Source organism: Cyprinodon tularosa, unplaced genomic scaffold (assembly GCF_016077235.1).
Source record: "Cyprinodon tularosa strain WSP-4 unplaced genomic scaffold, ASM1607723v1 ctg21, whole genome shotgun sequence".
In the NCBI taxonomy this organism is placed as follows: Eukaryota; Metazoa; Chordata; class Actinopteri; order Cyprinodontiformes; family Cyprinodontidae; genus Cyprinodon; species Cyprinodon tularosa.
Window position 1 is genome coordinate 776,871 of NW_024038778.1, and position 18,620 is coordinate 795,490.

Sequence of the window (18,620 nt, forward strand, 5' to 3'; positions counted from 1 at the left end):
AACAAAATTTTGTAACTTTTTATTTTGTAAAAAACTCTGTGCCCTTGATTTCAACTCCTTTTGCCTCCGGCATTTTGCCCGAAGACCATCTTTGTCCCTTTTTTGTAAGTTACATGGAAATGAGACTAAAAGAAACACTGAACTTTTCTATTGTCGGGGCCCAGGGTCTGCAACCCCGCGGTCCAGAGCCCAAAATGGCTCTTTGGACCCTCCCGTGGGCCCTAATAGACTAAAATTTATAAAAAGGTAAAAAAAATTTACTATAAAATTACCATATCAAAACTTTTGCTTTTTTAAAGAGGAAAAGAATGAATTAAAAGAACCAGAAAAATGTTTTTGGGTACATTTTTTCTAAATTAGCTTGAAAAGAATTTTTAACATTAAAAATCATGTTTGTTGATGTTTGAGATGGCACAACAAAAATTTTCCCATCAAAATTTAAAAAAAAAAGGTTTTCTAGAAAAAGTCATGTTATATTTTGCGGCTCTAAACAACTTTTACTTTGTCGAACTCTGGGCAAAACGGCTCTTTGGATATGAAAGGTTGCAGACCCCTGGTCTGGGCCAATCTAGGAAAAGTCTTAAAATCTCAAGTTAAAAAAATTACATTTAGGGGATTTTGGGGGGGGGGGTTAACACAGTGGCGGGTCATTTTGACCCGAGGACAACAGGAGGGTTAACATATTTTGATCAAGACGATAAAAGCAAATTACAATTATAAAAGCATAGAAGTGTACATAACCAGCTACATGATGTACAAAAGCAAAACTTGCAAAACTAATTTTTTGATGTGCAGAAGTGACACAGTAATTTGAAGATTGAACAGGTAGTTTTAGGAATTTCAATTCTGTTCTGAGAGATGCACCCAAACTGAGAAAAGCTGTAAAATATTAATATTTAAATTCTCTTATTTTAAAATCCTTCAACTGTCATGGACCCAGTGACTTTAGTGCAAGTATTTTGGGGGTGAGAGTCAAGACGTCAAAGGAAAATATTAAATAATATCTCTGATGCCAAGCTTTATACTTCTAAGTATTACCAAAGTATTGAAACAAAAGCTAACATGTTCTTCAGAGATTTAACTTGCATGCATGAACATTTCACACTCAAAGTAATTCAAATTAATTATTGAACCAAACTTGGAAAAAGTTGCTTCTGCCATTAACAATAACTTTAAGCACATGTAGTCTAAAGTAGAACAGAAATATAATCTATGCAGCCGTTCCTACAGAAACATTAATGGAAGTGTTGCATCTGTGAAGATTAAATGTTCCGTATAGTAAAAATATATAGCTGCAGTGCATATACATAAACAGCATGGCTCAGAAACTACACATTTCTTTGTCAGTTGGTTAAAGTTAGCTAACTTCAGTTAAAACCGTGAAAGGGACTCACCTGTGATGTGTTGCCCTTCTCCTCCTGAACGTGCAAAAATAGCAGAAATTTGATTTCAAAGACAGTAGCAGCATCTTGACAAGGACCAGGCCTACTGGGCTCTCAGCACCCTAGTTAGCAACCTTAGTTAGCACAGTGACTTTACTGTGTTGAGTTCAGGACACCACTACAGGAACAGAGTTAAAAGAATCTTGCTGCTGATGCTGAAGGATCAAGCAGCAATGCAAACTAGATAATTATTTGTTTACATGACAAATAACAGTCTCCATTTACTGTAAACCCTGCTATTTATCACAATAACAAAATGAAAAACTCTCTAGACAAGGGGTCCCAAACTACAGCCTGTGTCATTTGGTCTGGCAATGCTGGATCCGGCCTGCCTCCTCATACCAGAGAGCATTCAGTGCATTTTTTTCATATATTGTATTTTCTGGTTTGTGGATTTTTCTTCAACCACCAGGGGGCTCTTGAGCAGATAAACGAACTTTCCCTCAAATATATACTGGTCAGTCCCAGTCACCGTTTCACTCACGGTTTTTTCCATTTCCATTCTGGGTAAAAATCTATCTAAAAGCGACCGCAAACGTGTCGTAGTCGGCAATACCCCCCCCCCCTCGACAGTTTCAAAGACAGAACAGCACCCCCCCCCCGCCGACAATAAGTTTCTAAGGTATCTTTCTCCAAAAACTAAGACCGGCCCCCAAGCAGAGAAAGGAACAGCTATGTGGCCCTCGCAGGAAAAAGTTTGGGGACCCCTGCTCTAGACTATTCTCTACTAATAGCACAATATTTAAAACCTAATGTGGGGTTTGTGAAACTTCAATGATGGGTGACTTGACAACTTGTATGATTTTGGATAACACTACAATTGTTCTTTATTGAAGTTTCACAAATCAGATAAAGGTTTTACAAACCCCACACTTGGTTTTAAATATTCTGATATGAGTTGAGAATAATCTAGTCCAGATTTGAAGAGTCTAGGTGTTGTAGTTTTTTAGCTAGAGTAAATTAAAGATGCTGATTGTAGTGAAAAAATAGGTGGAATTGCCCTTTAGCCATTTCCCAAATTGGAAGCAGCAATTGGAAACCAACTTCAGCTTCATTCAAGCAAGAGGGGCTAACATACAGTTCTCTTAATGTTAATGATCAAATACTCTCATAAGTGATGGTGGCGTTGGCTGTAGGAGTTTGCTTTGCAATCGGTGGATTGCCAGATCGATGCCTGGTCTACTGCTGAGATTTCAGTTTGGTGTATTAAAGGCATTATTAAAAAAGAAACCAGAATATCACACCAGCATTCTGTTCTTTGTAAAAAATTCTTTTGCAGTCTTGTTTACGCTTTTACATTGTAGATCTAAACATCAGCAAAATTTGTAATTTTGGCTGATTGCTACTGTTAAGTTTAGGGTAATTAACTGCTGGCAATATTACAATTTTTTAAGAACTTTACAATTACTTATATTTTTACACTATATTTCTGTATTTTCTACATTCGTGACTGTCACAATTATTTAGGATATATATTTATTCAGTTATGATAATGCCATGTATTTTCTACGGCAGTATAATGCTGTGAATATTCTGGTCAGTAACTGCTGGCATTTTACAATTTTTTACCGTAAATTTACTGACTTTCTTTGCAGTTTCGACTTACAGTAGTTCCATGTAATTTCTACGGTAATGCAATGTTTTTGGATACGACGGTCAAAAACTGTTGGTCTTTTACCTTTTTTTACCGTAAATTTACTGACTTTCTTTGCAGTTTCGACTTACGGTAGTTCCATGTAATTTCTACGGTAATGCAATGTTTTTGGATACGACGGTCAAAAACTGTTGGTCTTTTACCATTTCTTACCGTAAATTTACTGACTTTCTTTGCAGTTTCGACTTACGGTAGTTCCATGTAATTTCTACGGTAATGCAACGTTTTTGGATACGACGGTCAAAAACTGTTGGTCTTTTACCATTTCTTACCGTAAATTTACTGACTTTCTTTGCAGTTTCGACTTACGGTAGTTCCATGTAATTTCTACGGTAATGCAATGTTTTTGGATACGACGGTCAAAAACTGTTGGTCTTTTACCATTTCTTACCGTAAATTTACTGACTTTCTTTGCAGTTTCGACTTACGGTAGTTCCATGTAATTCTACGGTAATGCAACGTTTTTGGGTACGACGGTCAAACACTGTTGGTCTTTTACCATTTCTTACCGTAAATTTACTGACTTTCTTTGCAGTTTCGACTTACGGTAGTTCCATGTAATTCTACGGTAATGCAACGTTTTTGGGTACGACGGTCAAAAACTGTTGGTCTTTTACCATTTCTTACCGTAAATTTACTGACTTTCTTTGCAGTTTCGACTTACGGTAGTTCCATGTAATTTCTACGGTAATGCAATGTTTTTGGATACGACGGTCAAAAACTGTTGGTCTTTTACCATTTCTTACCGTAAATTTACTGACTTTCTTTGCAGTTTCGACTTACGGTAGTTCCATGTAATTTCTACGGTAATGCAATGTTTTTGGATACGACGGTCAAAAACTGTTGGTCTTTTACCATTTCTTACCGTAAATTTACTGACTTTCTTTGCAGTTTCGACTTACGGTAGTTCCATGTAATTCTACGGTAATGCAACGTTTTTGGGTACGACGGTCAAAAACTGTTGGTCTTTTACCATTTCTTACCGTAAATTTACTGACTTTCTTTGCAGTTTCGACTTACGGTAGTTCCATGTAATTCTACGGTAATGCAACGTTTTTGGGTACGACGGTCAAAAACTGTTGGTCTTTTACCATTTCTTACCGTAAATTTACTGACTTTCTTTGCAGTTTCGACTTACGGTAGTTCCATGTAATTTCTACGGTAATGCAATGTTTTTGGATACGACGGTCAAAAACTGTTGGTCTTTTACCATTTCTTACCGTAAATTTACTGACTTTCTTTGCAGTTTCGACTTACGGTAGTTCCATGTAATTTCTACGGTAATGCAATGTTTTTGGATACGACGGTCAAAAACTGTTGGTCTTTTACCATTTCTTACCGTAAATTTACTGACTTTCTTTGCAGTTTCGACTTACGGTAGTTCCATGTAATTTCTACGGTAATGCAATGTTTTTGGATACGATGGTCAAAAACTGTTGGTCTTTTACCATTTCTTACCGTAAATTTACTGACTTTCTTTGCAGTTTCGACTTACGGTAGTTCCATGTAATTCTACGGTAATGCAACGTTTTTGGGTACGACGGTCAAAAACTGTTGGTCTTTTACCATTTCTTACCGTAAATTTACTGACTTTCTTTGCAGTTTCGACTTACGGTAGTTCCATGTAATTTCTACGGTAATGCAATGTTTTTGGATACGACGGTCAAAAACTGTTGGTTTTTTACCTTTTTTTACCGTAAATTTACTGACTTTTTTTACAGTGTATATTAGGGGCAAACATTGATAATAATTATTCCATTGGAAGACAAATAGTTACCTAACCTGCTAATTTTTATGTAATTTTGGTAGTGCAGTTATATCATGGAATATATTTTTGCTTTAAATATTTGTATTAAAAAGGTAATTCTCTGAGTATGTAAACTTGGGTAAGCTTACCCAAGTTTACATACTTGGGTAAGCTTACCTAGAAGAGTAAGGAACTGCTGATATTTTTTTTGATACAATTTAGTTTTGTTTCACACGTTAGTTTTATATTAATGATTTCTAAAAGAAAGACATTCAAATACTGACACAAAAATAAGTCTCATTCTTACTTCTGTATATATATATATATATATATATATATATATATATATGTGTGTGTGTGTGTGTATTTCTTTCATATATAGTTCATAGCTTTTGCATAACTTTTTTTAGTTTACAAGACAAAATAGTTTTTTTTTTTTTAACTACTCTTGATCTAAAAAGCGGTAAATGCCAAAAACCCTAGTAAAAGTGTAACCAAGCAGAGTCAAGTCTGGTACGAGTGGAGGGGGTAAAGTTAGGGTGTGGTCGTCAGAAGTGACCTTAGGGCCGAATACGAACCACAGAGAAACTTGAATGTTCCCAAAAGGAAACTGATATGCTATCACTGCAGAGATTAAATCACTTTGATTTTTCAGTTTCAAATTCAAAGGTAAATTGAAATCCCTATCAAACCTAAACCTTGAGATATTTGTCATAAAAACATAATCTTAACTCTGTCTGACATTTCTGTACTAGGCATATTCAATGAATAGTTAAATATACTGAAGCTTCATCCTTGATCGTTTGTCTATCATGTACAGCCTTGAAAAATGTCAACTTCTCTTTAATTTTATAATCAATCATGTTTCTTGGAAAAAGAGCAACCTCAGATTGCATCCCATGTGTTGGGTTTCATAAATGTGTAAAACACAGCCATCTGTCGCTGTCCCCCTGTGCTGGCTTTGACTTTGACATGTACCAAACTGTATCATTTCAACCAATAGGAAAATGGTGCTGCAGTAGCAATCCTTTAACCCAAAGGGGTCAACACTACAACAGTTTAAGGCCAATTAGTTTACAGTTTACATAAGTTTATAGTATAATAAATATAGAAAAATGGATAAAATTTATATAAAAAAATAATCACAGGATTATTTTGTATTTATGAATAAAAATATAAAAATAAATATTTCCCCAAATAATACGTGGAGCTTTAGCAATATTGGTAAATTGGTGGTCAGTAACCTACACTCCACAAAAAGATCATGCAATCACTATTTTTAAGGACTAGAAATATTTCACTTCTCACTTCTAAAGTTAGGGATGATAATTTTATCAATCAATAAAAAAAACATCAAACTTTATGAAAAAGAGAACAACTGTGATAATCTCCAAATTAATAGAAATAATAAACAAAGTGTGCAGTTGTGTGTTAATTGTGTAAGGGATAAATAAAAAAAAGAGTGAATAAAAAACATATTTGCAATTCTGTGATGGGAAAGCTGTTGGGTTCAGTTTATTTCACTAATTCCATCACAACAAATGTCCTCTTGTCACATTTGATCTCATAAAAGGTTGTATCCAGAAATAGATAATAAATTCAATGCAATACAGTCCATTCAAGCTACACGTTTCAGTGAATGGAGTACCTTAAAAATATGTTTGTCATGCTGATAGTTAAACATTTCTATGTGTAAGAAAGCCAAGCTGTATTTAGTAATTATTCCCCATGTGAAAGAATATGGTAATAGTAGGAAGAAACATCTCATTTTCAACGGGTAGAATGCTACAAATAAAACTGGTCAGTATGAGTTTTCATTTGCCTAGAACACCTGAGGTTTTTAAGAAGACATGAGACACTCACACACAATAACAAATGCAGTTGAGCATTTTCGAAGGTAAAGAGAATCTACTTGGTAAAAAGAGAGCGCCCGTGGCTACGACAGCAGTTTCTTCTAGTGCTGTGGCCAGGAAACCTACAGGGTTAAGCACAGAGAGGCTGGGCCAAGTGTATTATCTAAAGAGCAAGAGCATTACGTTGTGTCAGCTAGAGCTCAGTCAGTGGCCCCTTCCAGAAAAGATACATGGTTATACGTAGAGGAGTGAGGCCAGGTATGTCTCGGATTATGAGAAAAAAAAAACGGAGAGTGAACACAAGGTTAATGGCAGCAGTAATTGCAGATAATGCATATATGGAGAGTAGTCGGATAAAAGCAGAGTGAGAAAGAGTGGACAGTAGTCCTTCAGCTGCAAAACTGGATCAGTCCGTCTATGTGCCACTCTAACTACAAGCTTGATCAGAAAAAGGACATTCTTGTCTAAAAAGTTGACACAAGTTTCTCACAAAGACACAAATGGAAGAAATAACTAATTTTAATGTACCCTGTACAAAAAAAAAAAAAACTCTAGGAAAGAAAATCTATAATGGTGTTACTGTTTGTATTTTTTAAGAGTTGTCTGCAGAACACAATTATTAAACAAATTCTGAAATCAAAAATCTTTGAATAAAATATGAATATTTATTATTAAAATGTTTATAAGCATGCAATGGCGTAACGACACTACAATTGGCCCGTAAGCAACGTTATCCGGGTGGGCCCCATATAAAGTGCAACATTGTGCCCCTGCCGTAGACAACCGACCCAAAATGTTCCCCATACATACACTTCATCATTCTACTTACATATATATATACTTTAGTATATTCTGCTGTAAAATGAGTCTTATCGGGCTACCTTGAGTTTCACAGCCCCCTCCTCACCCACGCTCTCTCCATTAATCTCCTGGTTGCAATCTTTACTCACTGTAGCAGCAATGTCCACCTATTTTGGGAATTTTTTTCCGTTCTTCCAGCAGCTCTTCTTTGCTTTTTCTTTTCTGGAATCCCTTTAAGTACCTCTTTTGGGTATCCATCATCGCTAACACATTGTACTTAACGGTTATGGTTATAATCTACTTTCTGGATTACCCATAATTCCAAGTCTTATTTTAAAAAATAAAATACTGAAATACATCCTTCTTTTAAGATCTTTATTGTGGTTTGAAACATATTACATGAGTGTATTTTTTACCAGCCGGCTAATGAACTATACACAGTTATTGAAATAGTAATTAAAAGTACCACTGTCTGCTTTGCTATTGGTGTCGTGTTTAAACGGCTCACCATCATGTTGAAATCTGCCATGTGTTGGCGTATAAATACGGCCCAGTCAGTCAATCTAGTGCCAGGTGGGTTTAAAATGAACTTTTTGCACCCTTATCTGCAAAGAGACGTCCTAGTCCACAATTGCAATTGTGTAAGGGGCCACCCAGATGTCAGTGACAGGGCCCCTAAGAGGTCGGGGCCCCTAAGCAACTGCAGCCTGAGTTGCAGTCTTTATTCAAGAGAGACACTAAACTGAATCATGTTCTTATCAGACCTTAATGCAAATATTCCAAAAAAATAAATAGTAAAAAAAAACAAAAAAAAAACAGGTTCAATAGTATTAGTTTTAAACCTTATGGTATTTTAATAATTTATAGCTGTATAAATATTTATCTGATACAGGATGCCACAGTTTACTTTGAGATACGTACAGGAAAACTGTCCTTTATTTCAGTGCTATGAGCTCCTAATCCAATACTACCTTCTATGTTGGGGCATTTGGAGGCTTGGGGGCGCCGTCCACTACCCTCTCTGTGCAGGATTTAGTCCCCACCCTCTTCTTTACTCTATCTAATCACAGCAGCCTATAAAAAGACTCTCAGCCAACCAGAGGGCGCGGAGGAAATTAAATAAAAGTTTCAGTTTAGGAGTTTTGAAAACGCCAAGAAAAACAAAAAAGGAACCAAAAAAAAAAAATAAGCCACAACCGCGATGGTAGAGACATAAAAAGCAGGTTTCAATAATGAACGTGTGTTAGTGGTCTAATTGCCTTTCTTCCTGTATCCCTCTCTCTCTCTCTCCGCGCGCCTTCCTCTCTTAAAGCGGAGGAGAGCGGAGCGCGTGGCAGGTGTTCAGTAGCGCGAGACGCATCGCTCCAGACGGTCTCCTCAAAGCAAACAGGGCAAAAAAAAAAAAGAAAAGGCGGAGGAAAACTTGCTTCACTGAGGGAAACAACCAGTGAGTAAGAAAGGACGAGAATAATTCAAACGTATTTGAACTTTCCTCGGAAGCCGTTGAAGGAAACAAACAAAAAAAGCGACTCCACCGGCGTCGCAGCAGCGTTCAGACCCACTACTTTCTAACGCTTTGCGTTTTAAAACATTTAATTTGTGCGTAAACCTCCTATTCTTTCGTTGTGAGAAGAGTTACACTTAGTTATTTTGTCATTGAACCTGTTGTGTCTTCTGTTTTCCCTGAGTAATACGAGCTGCTGTCGCATCACGGCGCGACAAGTGAAATAGGAGAAAGGAGTCCCTCCTCTGGAAGAGTGGATATCATCTACTACTCGGGTTAAAGTCAGACTGCAAAAAAAAAAAAAAGAGAAAAATCAGAGTCGATCCTAGGATTAAAAAGAGCCGTTTCCCAATAAATTACGCAGGATAAATCCCGTGTTATTTACAGAATCAATTAGTAGATTGATGTTATTTTTTGGTTGGTTTTAGGAAGGGGATCATGGATGGATAGTTGGGGCGTTTTATCTCATCTCTGAACAGTTAAATGATCCACAGGACAATAAATCCTTAGCAAAAGGCATCAAAACAAGCTGGGATTTGAGGTCTGTTGCAGAGAATAAGCGGATAAACACACTTAAATGTATTAATTTTTCTGCTCATCAATCCAAAAAGGAAGCAAAAACAAATCAGACATGGTGGATTTCTCTGGATCGCAGTGAGAGATGACTGGATGAGATTAGTGTTGTGCCTTGGAAGTGTGTGATCGGAGCTCAAAGCGAGCGGGGAAACTCTTGGATCCTGATCTTCCCTTCCAGCCTGCGAAGCACCGAGGCTTCCCTCCTCCTCCTGCGCTCTGATTTCACCTCAGCGCAGAGCGGCACCAGCGATCCGCAGGTTTATCCACTGCTTTTACGCGCAAGGATGAAACCGGGAGGTATGCGTGAGAGATCCCGGAACCGGCGGATGAAGATGGGATCCAGGATCGGGACAGCCCGGACTGGAAGTCTGCCTCTTTGCCTGATGATCCTTTTCCTCTGCAACTGCCACATGTTGCACGGCCAAGGTAAGACAGCTGAGTTCCCAAGACATCCGAATCCATCAAAAGATAATTACCATCTCAGCAATGTTTCATTGAGTTAATAACATGTTAGAAAGCATCTATTAACAAACACATTCCTGAATATGATTCCATCATATTCAGCAATCCTTTATTCAAGGAAAAAAAGAATGATTCATTCAAATTAGAATGGGGGTGTGTTTTAGAAGAAGACAAATAAACAAAATTAGCAGCTATACATTCATCTTATTTTGGGGAGATTTTATGTGATTGTGCAGCGTTAGGTTTAACATTGTGAAGCTGTAGGAATAGTATGCTTTATTTTTGGTGATATTTGCTGCAGTTACAGCTACATGTCTCTGGGAATGTCTTTCCCTGACTTTGCAAATATCAAGTATTCTTTGCAAAATAGCTCTAACTGGTCCCCCTAGTTTTTCAACTGAATTTTGGACAGGGGTGGGTTAAATATAACAGCATGTTTTGATTGAAACCATCCCAGTATGCTTAGGGTCTATGTGCAGCTGGCAGGAGAATCTCAAGCAAGTTTTCCTCCCAGCAATTATGAAGAGTTTTCCTTTTTCCTTCTGAGGAAGATGCCACCCACAGCAAGATTCAGCCACCATAAGTGGGCATGTGTATGAAGGCTGCAGTGCATCTATGACATGAAATTACATTAAATTACACAAAGTTTTTTTTTTTTAATGTTGCAAAATGTATTTAACAAAATCAGTTGTTACAAATACTGTTGCAGAGAAATAAATAAGGTGAATGTGTGCAGGGGCGTCTCCAGAAATTTGTGTCAATGGTGGATATAGGCCACCGAAACGATGAGTCTTTGAAACATTTAGGGGTTTTATCAGGTAGGCTGTTATAGAAAAGAGCTTTAAGTGAAAGTAAAGGAAATGCTTTACTGTGTCTGTCACAAAATTAATCAATTAATTGTGAAACAAAAACATTGACAATAACCTTAGTCCAAAGCAACGATTTCATGATCTTTTAGTGTCTCCCTGTATAAACATTTTGACCCAGATATGTTTATTGTACCATTATTAGTTTAATTGAATAATTTTTGCATGAAAAAGTACATTTTAGGAATCATGCTTATCTAGTTAGTTGTAGGTCCTGTGTGAATTACAGAGATCCTGCTTCTGTTAACACTTCTGCATTACAAAGTTTTATTTACAGTCAACAGCCAATAACATGACCCAAGCTGAAATGTTAAAAATGATTTAATTTCTCTGACATGCTAGTTCTAGTCCACATGTTCTTTGAAACTCACCGACATGCGCATATAAAAAAAAAAAACACTCCCTGCTTAAAAAGGCACTATCTCAAAGATGGCAGCATTTACTAATACAAGCACAAAAAATTGGTTGGATTTCTAATAAGGATGCAAGTTTTTGATTAATGAGTTATTGTTAAGTTGGCAGATTTTATCGATTTTATAACAAATAATTGATGTGTCCGTTTTCTTAAAATCCCAAGCTTCTTCTTGTGTGAAGATTATCTTTCAATAACGCAAAGGGCTACATATATTTACAATATGCTGCAAACAGCACACCTGTGCACACCAGCCTCAGTGTGCCCCAGCTATGGCTTCAGTGTAGCTTGCCACCTTTAGTGTGTGTAGGTGTTTGAATGGGTGAATAGACTGCATATAGCGCAAAGCTGAGTCCCCTGACTTGAACGGGCGCTATGTAAGTACAGGCCATTAACCAATTACCTGCCCCTTCGGGTCAATGAAGTGGACAGTAAGTGTAAAACTGTTCTCTGGTTTTACTGTTATCCAACAACTGGTGGTGCTAGTGACACTTTGTGCTGTTAGCTGTGCTTCTAAACAGCTGATTGTGGTTAAGGCTCTCAGAGGACTTTTAAAACTTGGGTCAATTAATTGTATTAACTCACAAAAACCCTCACAATTTACTGTGCTTATTCATATAGTCTTTTTCTCAAAATCACAAATGCTTTGTTGTGAAACAGGGTTTAACTCAAACAAGGAGTTTGTTATGGTGATCAGGTGAACACTTAGACTAGCAAACTTACAGCTAACATGAATAAATACTCGGATATAGAAATGTAAAATGAACAGGCTAGCACTTCACTGCAGGAAAATAAAATAATAAAAATGTCTTGTGTTGCATAAGTACCTGCAGCATCCAAAACTGGATATGCATAATTGTGTTTTCCGTTTTTTATAAAAAAAAGTCTAATGTTCAAGGAAGTAAAATTAATTGAGTTCAGATTATTTCATTAAGACAGAAATCTGGTTAGAAATAAATCATGTAAAATTTTATGATCCTTCATCTTTACCAAGGATTGATATCGGATTCTAAACGAGGAATCGGATCGGAACCAAAAACTTTTTTAAGCGATTTTGGTTCCGATTCTACGCTGGTCATTTGAGTCGATTCCCGACCCAGTGTCTTTCTGCATGGAGTTTGCATGTTCTCTCCTGTGCATGTGTGAGTTCTCTCCGGGTACTCCGGCTTCCTCCTACAGTCCAAAAACATGACTGTTATGTTAATTTACTTCTCTTAATTCTCCTTAATTGTGAGTGTGTGTGTAAATGGTTGTTTTTCCTGTTTGTCTCTTCGTTGCCCTGCGATGGACTGGTAAACTCTCCAGGGTGTACCCTGCCTCTCGCCCATAGACCGCACCACCTCGAAAACCCCAGTTGGGATAAAGCGTGATGGAAAATGGATGGCTGATTCCGATCCTCTTGGCATGACAACTATCGGCCTTACTCTGCCTATTGGTGAACAGTGGTGCCCTCTTCTGCATGGTGAACACTGACTATCTGCTATCTAAGCAGATGTTATCAGTTTATTGAATCAAAGAAATATTAATATAATAAACCAGTATTGAACAATTAATTGTAAGTAAACTTTTATTTGTTTCCATACCTAATGTATACTGTTCGTGAACCTTACGACTACCTCTTTTTTCTTAAGATGGCATAATTTGACTGCGATAAACTGGCCACCTGTCCAGGGTGTAGCCCGCCTCTCGCCCGTAGACAGCTGGAGATAGGCACCAGCAACCCTCGCGACCCCAGTAGGGATAAGTGGGACAGAAAATGGGTGGATGGCATAATTTGAATTTGGCTTCTATAAAGACAGCCTTTAGAATACATCCCAGTCTCACTTGTTGTTTAGTCGACGCTCCTCACAAATGTGACGTTGTTTAGTTTCAAAGAATATAACAACCACCAGTGGCAGTTCATAGAAATTCCACTTTTTAACTTTTCCACTAGTGCAAATGCGCACAGAGATCGCAAGGAAAATGTCATGTTGGTGTTATTAGATAAAAAAAAAAAATCATGTAATCAGTTGTCATATATGGGGCTGAAGTGGATTTAATATGTAAAGGTTCCACATTTATGGCCCCCCTACTAACCCAATTTCCCAGCGGGTTCTTTCACTGGCTCTCCAAATAGTGTCTGGTCTCTGGTAATCCCGCTCTAATCAGCGACCTGCTTAATTTAGAGCAGCTGATTTGGCAGTGAAGCTTACAAATGCAGCAACAATTAAACACATGCAGACACAACATATTAATGTAAGCTACCTTCTATGCCAGTCCATAGCTGACCCTGCTGCTCTGGCAGGTGAAGGTATTAGTATGTAAGGCCTATGGCTACAGACTGTGGCAACTGTTGAGTATGACTACAGAGCAGAAGTCAAATATGATGAGATATTGATTTCTCACCAAAGCTGGAAATACTGAGCTGCCATGCTTCATATGTAAGTGTGTTGTTTTTTTTTTTTTCCCTTGCAGCTTTTGACGCATGCAAGCCTATAGGTTTCTGTGTATTTGTGCACGTACCCTGTGGGACTGTTTCAGAGTGGCAGAAACAAAAGCACAGAAAAGGTCAGGTTGGGTGTCGACGTACGCTTTTTTTGTGGGTCACAGATGGTGCGGTGGGGGTAGAGAGGGAAGCTGAGACTTTTTTTGGGGCTGTGCGGAGCAGAAAGTGTGGGGGGTGAGGAATGTCTGTGAAGGAGAAGTGGGGGTGTGCTGATTCTGGAAACCTGGAGAATTTGCGCCCTGTCTAAAGGAGACTGTGGATGTCTAGGAGGGAGAGAGTGATTGTGAGAGGTGGGAATGCGGTACACCATCGCTGTCACTCAGAAAGCTGTGCCTGCAGTTCAATCGATGATGATGATTATATGACAACACCTTAGTGTGTGTGTCAAAACTTGCTCTCTTCCTCCTCCTTTTCCCTCTTGTCACAGTTTGCCTGTATTCCCCCTGCTTGCTTCTTTCTCGTGTGGCTGCAGAGTCAGCTTCTTCAATCCTCCCATTAATGTCAAGGTCTCACCACCAGCACCCAAGTCCCCACGCCTCCCACTTTTCCCACTCTCAAATCCCCCCCCAACTCCTCCCAGCTGTCTTGGCTGAAAGGATTGTGGTTAGGAGCGTGGGTGGGGGGTTGAATTGAAAATTAGTGAAACAGATTTGGGACGAGGCAGGCCTGGGTGGAAGTTGGACTATCGATTTGATAAGGAGTGCCAAATGACCAATTGAAGGCTGTAGATTTTTCAGGTTCTGACTCCTCCATCACAAATTTATTAGGGCGCTTCATTTTAGTAGGAGAGAGATGAAATTCATGAGGCAAGGTTGATCCTCCTGATCCTCTCACCTCCCACCTACCCTTCTGCCTCTCTTGCTCCATCTACCCTTTTCTCACAGCCAATCGATGCCCACACCCCTCCTCATAAATGTGAGGGTTTATATGAGCCAACTCCTCGTCTCTGGGAGCACATTTAAATAAGCTCATCGATCTTTCATTTTAGAGTTAAGTGACGGCAGCATTTTGCTGTCTCCCTGCTGCCCCTTTTCCTCTCCACCACTCATCTGCTCACCTCTCCACCCTTTTCTTTATTCATACACCCCCCCCTCCCCCCACCACCACCACCATGCTGCCTGAATGCCACAGAGTGGGATCTGCTCCACAGCTGTTTGACTTATTCCCGTCTCCAGAACGGAATCAGACGGCACCATCCTGGTCTTCAGTGTGGGAAAGGCCATTGTTAGTTTTCAAATATTATGCATATTCAACATCTCTGAGCGGCTTTGTCTTTAATAGTCCAGATGTTAGATGAAAAACTACATTTGCCTTTCAACAATGTTCATACGCCCTTACACTTATCCACAGTTTATCACATTACAGCCTTTAACTTTTTTTTAATTGAATTTGCAACAGATTAACACGGTACTAAATAGCTGTGTAGTGGGGAGATGATACATTTTATTTTTTTTAATTATTTGCAAGAAAATCTGGTGCCCAACCTTATGTTCAACATAAACTAGCCTTATGCTGCGTTTAATTTATCTCCGAACCTAAAAACAAAGATGACAGTGTGATGTCATCTACGAGTCAATGGCATTCCAGTTTCTTTTTTTCATCTAAAAGTCAGAAAATAACATGCAGGCTACTTTTCCTCATTGTTCGTATATAAGACCAGTATGGCCACAGTTACAACAATAATTCACAACACAAGTTCTGCGAGGCAATATATGCATATAGACAGCTTTATAGTGAAAAAGTAGGAAGTGACTGACAGAAACTCACATAAATAACTGCAAGAAACGATCAATGTAAGAGTTCACTAATATTGATGCAAGTGGTAGACATATTGAATCTGGGACGGTGTCTGGTGATATTGCCCAAACTTTCTGAGTTCTAATTGTGTCTCTCAGAGGCATTCCAGTTAAGTACGTCTCTGAGGTTGGAAATCTGAATGTTATTTGAATTATTATTGCTATTATTATATCATTATGTTATTCTCAGTGATGACTTTGTGGATGTGGTGTGCATGAGTGAATGAATGTACCTTAGGTATAGGGCTGGGTATTTTGGCCCAAGTCCTGAAACTATTTGATTTTGATTCATACAGTTCTGAATCGATTCATTTTGATTCCATTCTAATCGATTCGATGTTTTTACAATCCTGAAAGTGGTTCGACTGTGTTTCAAAATACTCATATATTTTGGATCTATGTATTGGGGATCTTAAGAACTTTGAGGCAAAGGTCAGTGTGTGGGCAAAGCAGCAGACATGCATGAGCACAAAACATATTGTCTGTAACAACTACAGGGTGTTTGCTGCTCAGGCCCCATTTGTTTACGGCTTCCATCAACCTATTGGCAATATTTGCAGCTTTGCATGTGCTGCAGCTTGCAGGACGATGCGAGGCACCACTCATCCATTTAGTGGGAAGTCACTGCCATGTTAGAGTGCATTGACATCGCCGTCCATGTGTCGCTCTCTCTGCTAAATGCATTTTCATTTGGATGTCGTCTTTTACTCGGGTGTACATGATGGGGATACCCTTTTTAGTGAGATATTTACGCTGCACCATAACATAGGTGTAGTTTGAGCACACGAACAAGCTGCTTGAAGCCTTCATTTTCCACTAGAGAGTGCACACAAAAGTTGCAATGGCCTCTGGTATCTTAATTGCCCTTAGAGAATCAGCTAGTAATGCTATCGAGTCCCACAGTTTTTATGTTTAGCTACGGAAGGTTTGTTATCAGATGTTAGTAGGCTATAGCATAAATATCTAGTCAAGTGATTTCTGAGATTTGTTGCAATTCTACAATAACTGAACTCCCCTTTACAGAACTTGCTAACCCCCTTTGTTTTATCCAGCACATTATCTTTAATTGTTTTAAATCCAAAATAGTTCCAGGCATCAGACTTCAGTTGGGACAGCTTGCTGAGCGGTGTGTTACCTGCGTCGGTATTTGCACACGCCTGCTCATTTGAATGTGAATGTCACGCACGTCACATTAAAATTAATTGATCTCGTTCCCTACACATCAGTTTTTTCAAAGATTTAAAGGAATCGATCCAAAATCGATTAAATCGAGTTTTTCACCCAGTCCTAATGGTCTTTGTTAAAAAGCATAATGAGAAAATATGGATAGTTATCACAGTTGCTACACATGTCAAACCTGACTGGAAAAAAGAGGCCCAAGTACCCTCTTCTGTTCAATGAGTGAGATTATTTATATCTAATAAAGAAATATGTTTAGGATTTGGGGATTCTTATTAGAGTTAAATTTTTTATTGGCTTTGAAGCTACCCTGTCTTTCCATATTATCCTTGAGGGAGACTTTCAGAGAAATGCCGACCCACTTTGTTGATCTTTCAGTGTGTGTGATTAGGTTTGATATGAAGCATGCCATTGGCTTGGCTCAGTCGGAGCTCTGTGCTGATTGGTCTGCTGGACATGCTTAAGTGAATTGAGGTCACACAAAAGGACACTTGGATGGTTAGGTCTGTGAGCTGAGAAAGTTTCTTTGCTTGACTTCAAAACCCAAATCAAATAGACTAGCAAGAACACACACACACACACACACACCCAAACACACACACATACACACAGAAATCCTTTCCTCTCATCAGTGTCCAACAGTTAAAGTGGATGTGGAAATTAGCTTAACCGTGCTGTAATGAAGAGATGGGGGGAATCAGAAAGTGCATCTGACTGATTATCATTATTCATGCAGCACAACCTTTTAATGACTTCCACCTTAATGCCCTCCCTAGAATGACACTCATTCAGAACTTCTGGAGGATCTTCCTTGTATGTCATGGCTTTTTCATGTCATAGTATGCTTATGGAAAGATTGTACATATGTAGAATCCAAGCCATACATTTTCCATACCCCAGGATTATTAAGGTTTAATGATATTTTGATTGACTCAAAAAGTTTTTTTCTTGATGGGAAATGAATAAGGATCTACCAAAAGATAACAAAAATATGCACAAGGGCTAAGACCAAGAATCATTACCACCAGAAGGTCACTGTATGAAGCGGAATCATACGTACAAAACCAAACTTACCCTAAGCTGGTCAAAAAACGCATGCATCATACTCTGTTACCCTCAAGCTGAGTCAGATATGCACAGAAATATGTCTCAACCTTCTAAGTGCCAAAATTGACTGAAGAAAGTGGGATGAAAAATGGTGCCAGACCCAAGGATTAATGTGTGGGGCCGACTGACCACTTGCAAAGCAGACAAGGATATCTGCCTCCTTTAAACGTAGCAAATCTCGTGATGATGGCAGCACTTTCCTAACCCTGGTAGAAATAGGTAAAAAAGGTAAACCGCCTCATGCCCTTGCCACTGACATAGTAAATATTGAAGGGAGAAAGAAAATTACAAACAAAGAGAGAAAAATAATAGAAAGATGTAGAGAGTCAAACAAAAAGGTAGAGATTATTAAAACATAAATACAGGAAAGCGCTGCATTGGTTTATGGTTTAAGAAAGATTATTAAGACCCTTATAGCATAATATAGCACACACCCTCCCTAGAAAATCAGGTTTATGCATGTTTTTACTTGTATCTTATTAATATATCTAATCTTTCACATATTCATACTGACACTGTAATGGGTACTCTATTATGTGGTGTCATGGGAATGGATTGTTTTAATGCATTTCAGTAGGATAATATATTTCTAATGCCATTCATGCAATTTCTTTACGCTTATAATATTTTTGGCATTTTGGATAGAATTCAACTCCCTAGTTTGCCCATTTTTGCTCATAAAGAGACATTATAAAAAAAATCAGGACAATATGGGTTAATGTGGGTTACCTCATAT

The 18,620-nt window shown here is 38.3% G+C and overlaps 1 protein-coding gene across 2 annotated transcripts in view; it reads left to right on the forward strand.

Moving 5' to 3' along the window:
- The first annotated feature begins 8,717 nt into the window (after positions 1-8,717).
- The window catches only part of LOC119783647 (protein sidekick-1-like), a 433,545-nt gene continuing 423,642 nt past the window's right edge, over positions 8,718-18,620 (forward strand). Inside the window, exon 1 of one of the 2 annotated variants that reach the window (XM_038285267.1) lies at positions 8,718-10,003. In XM_038285267.1, the coding sequence (XP_038141195.1) occupies positions 9,862-10,003 (142 nt within the window). In that variant the 5' untranslated portion in view covers positions 8,718-9,861. The remainder of the gene's footprint in view (positions 10,004-18,620) is intronic. The other variant, XM_038285266.1, reaches the window with a different exon arrangement.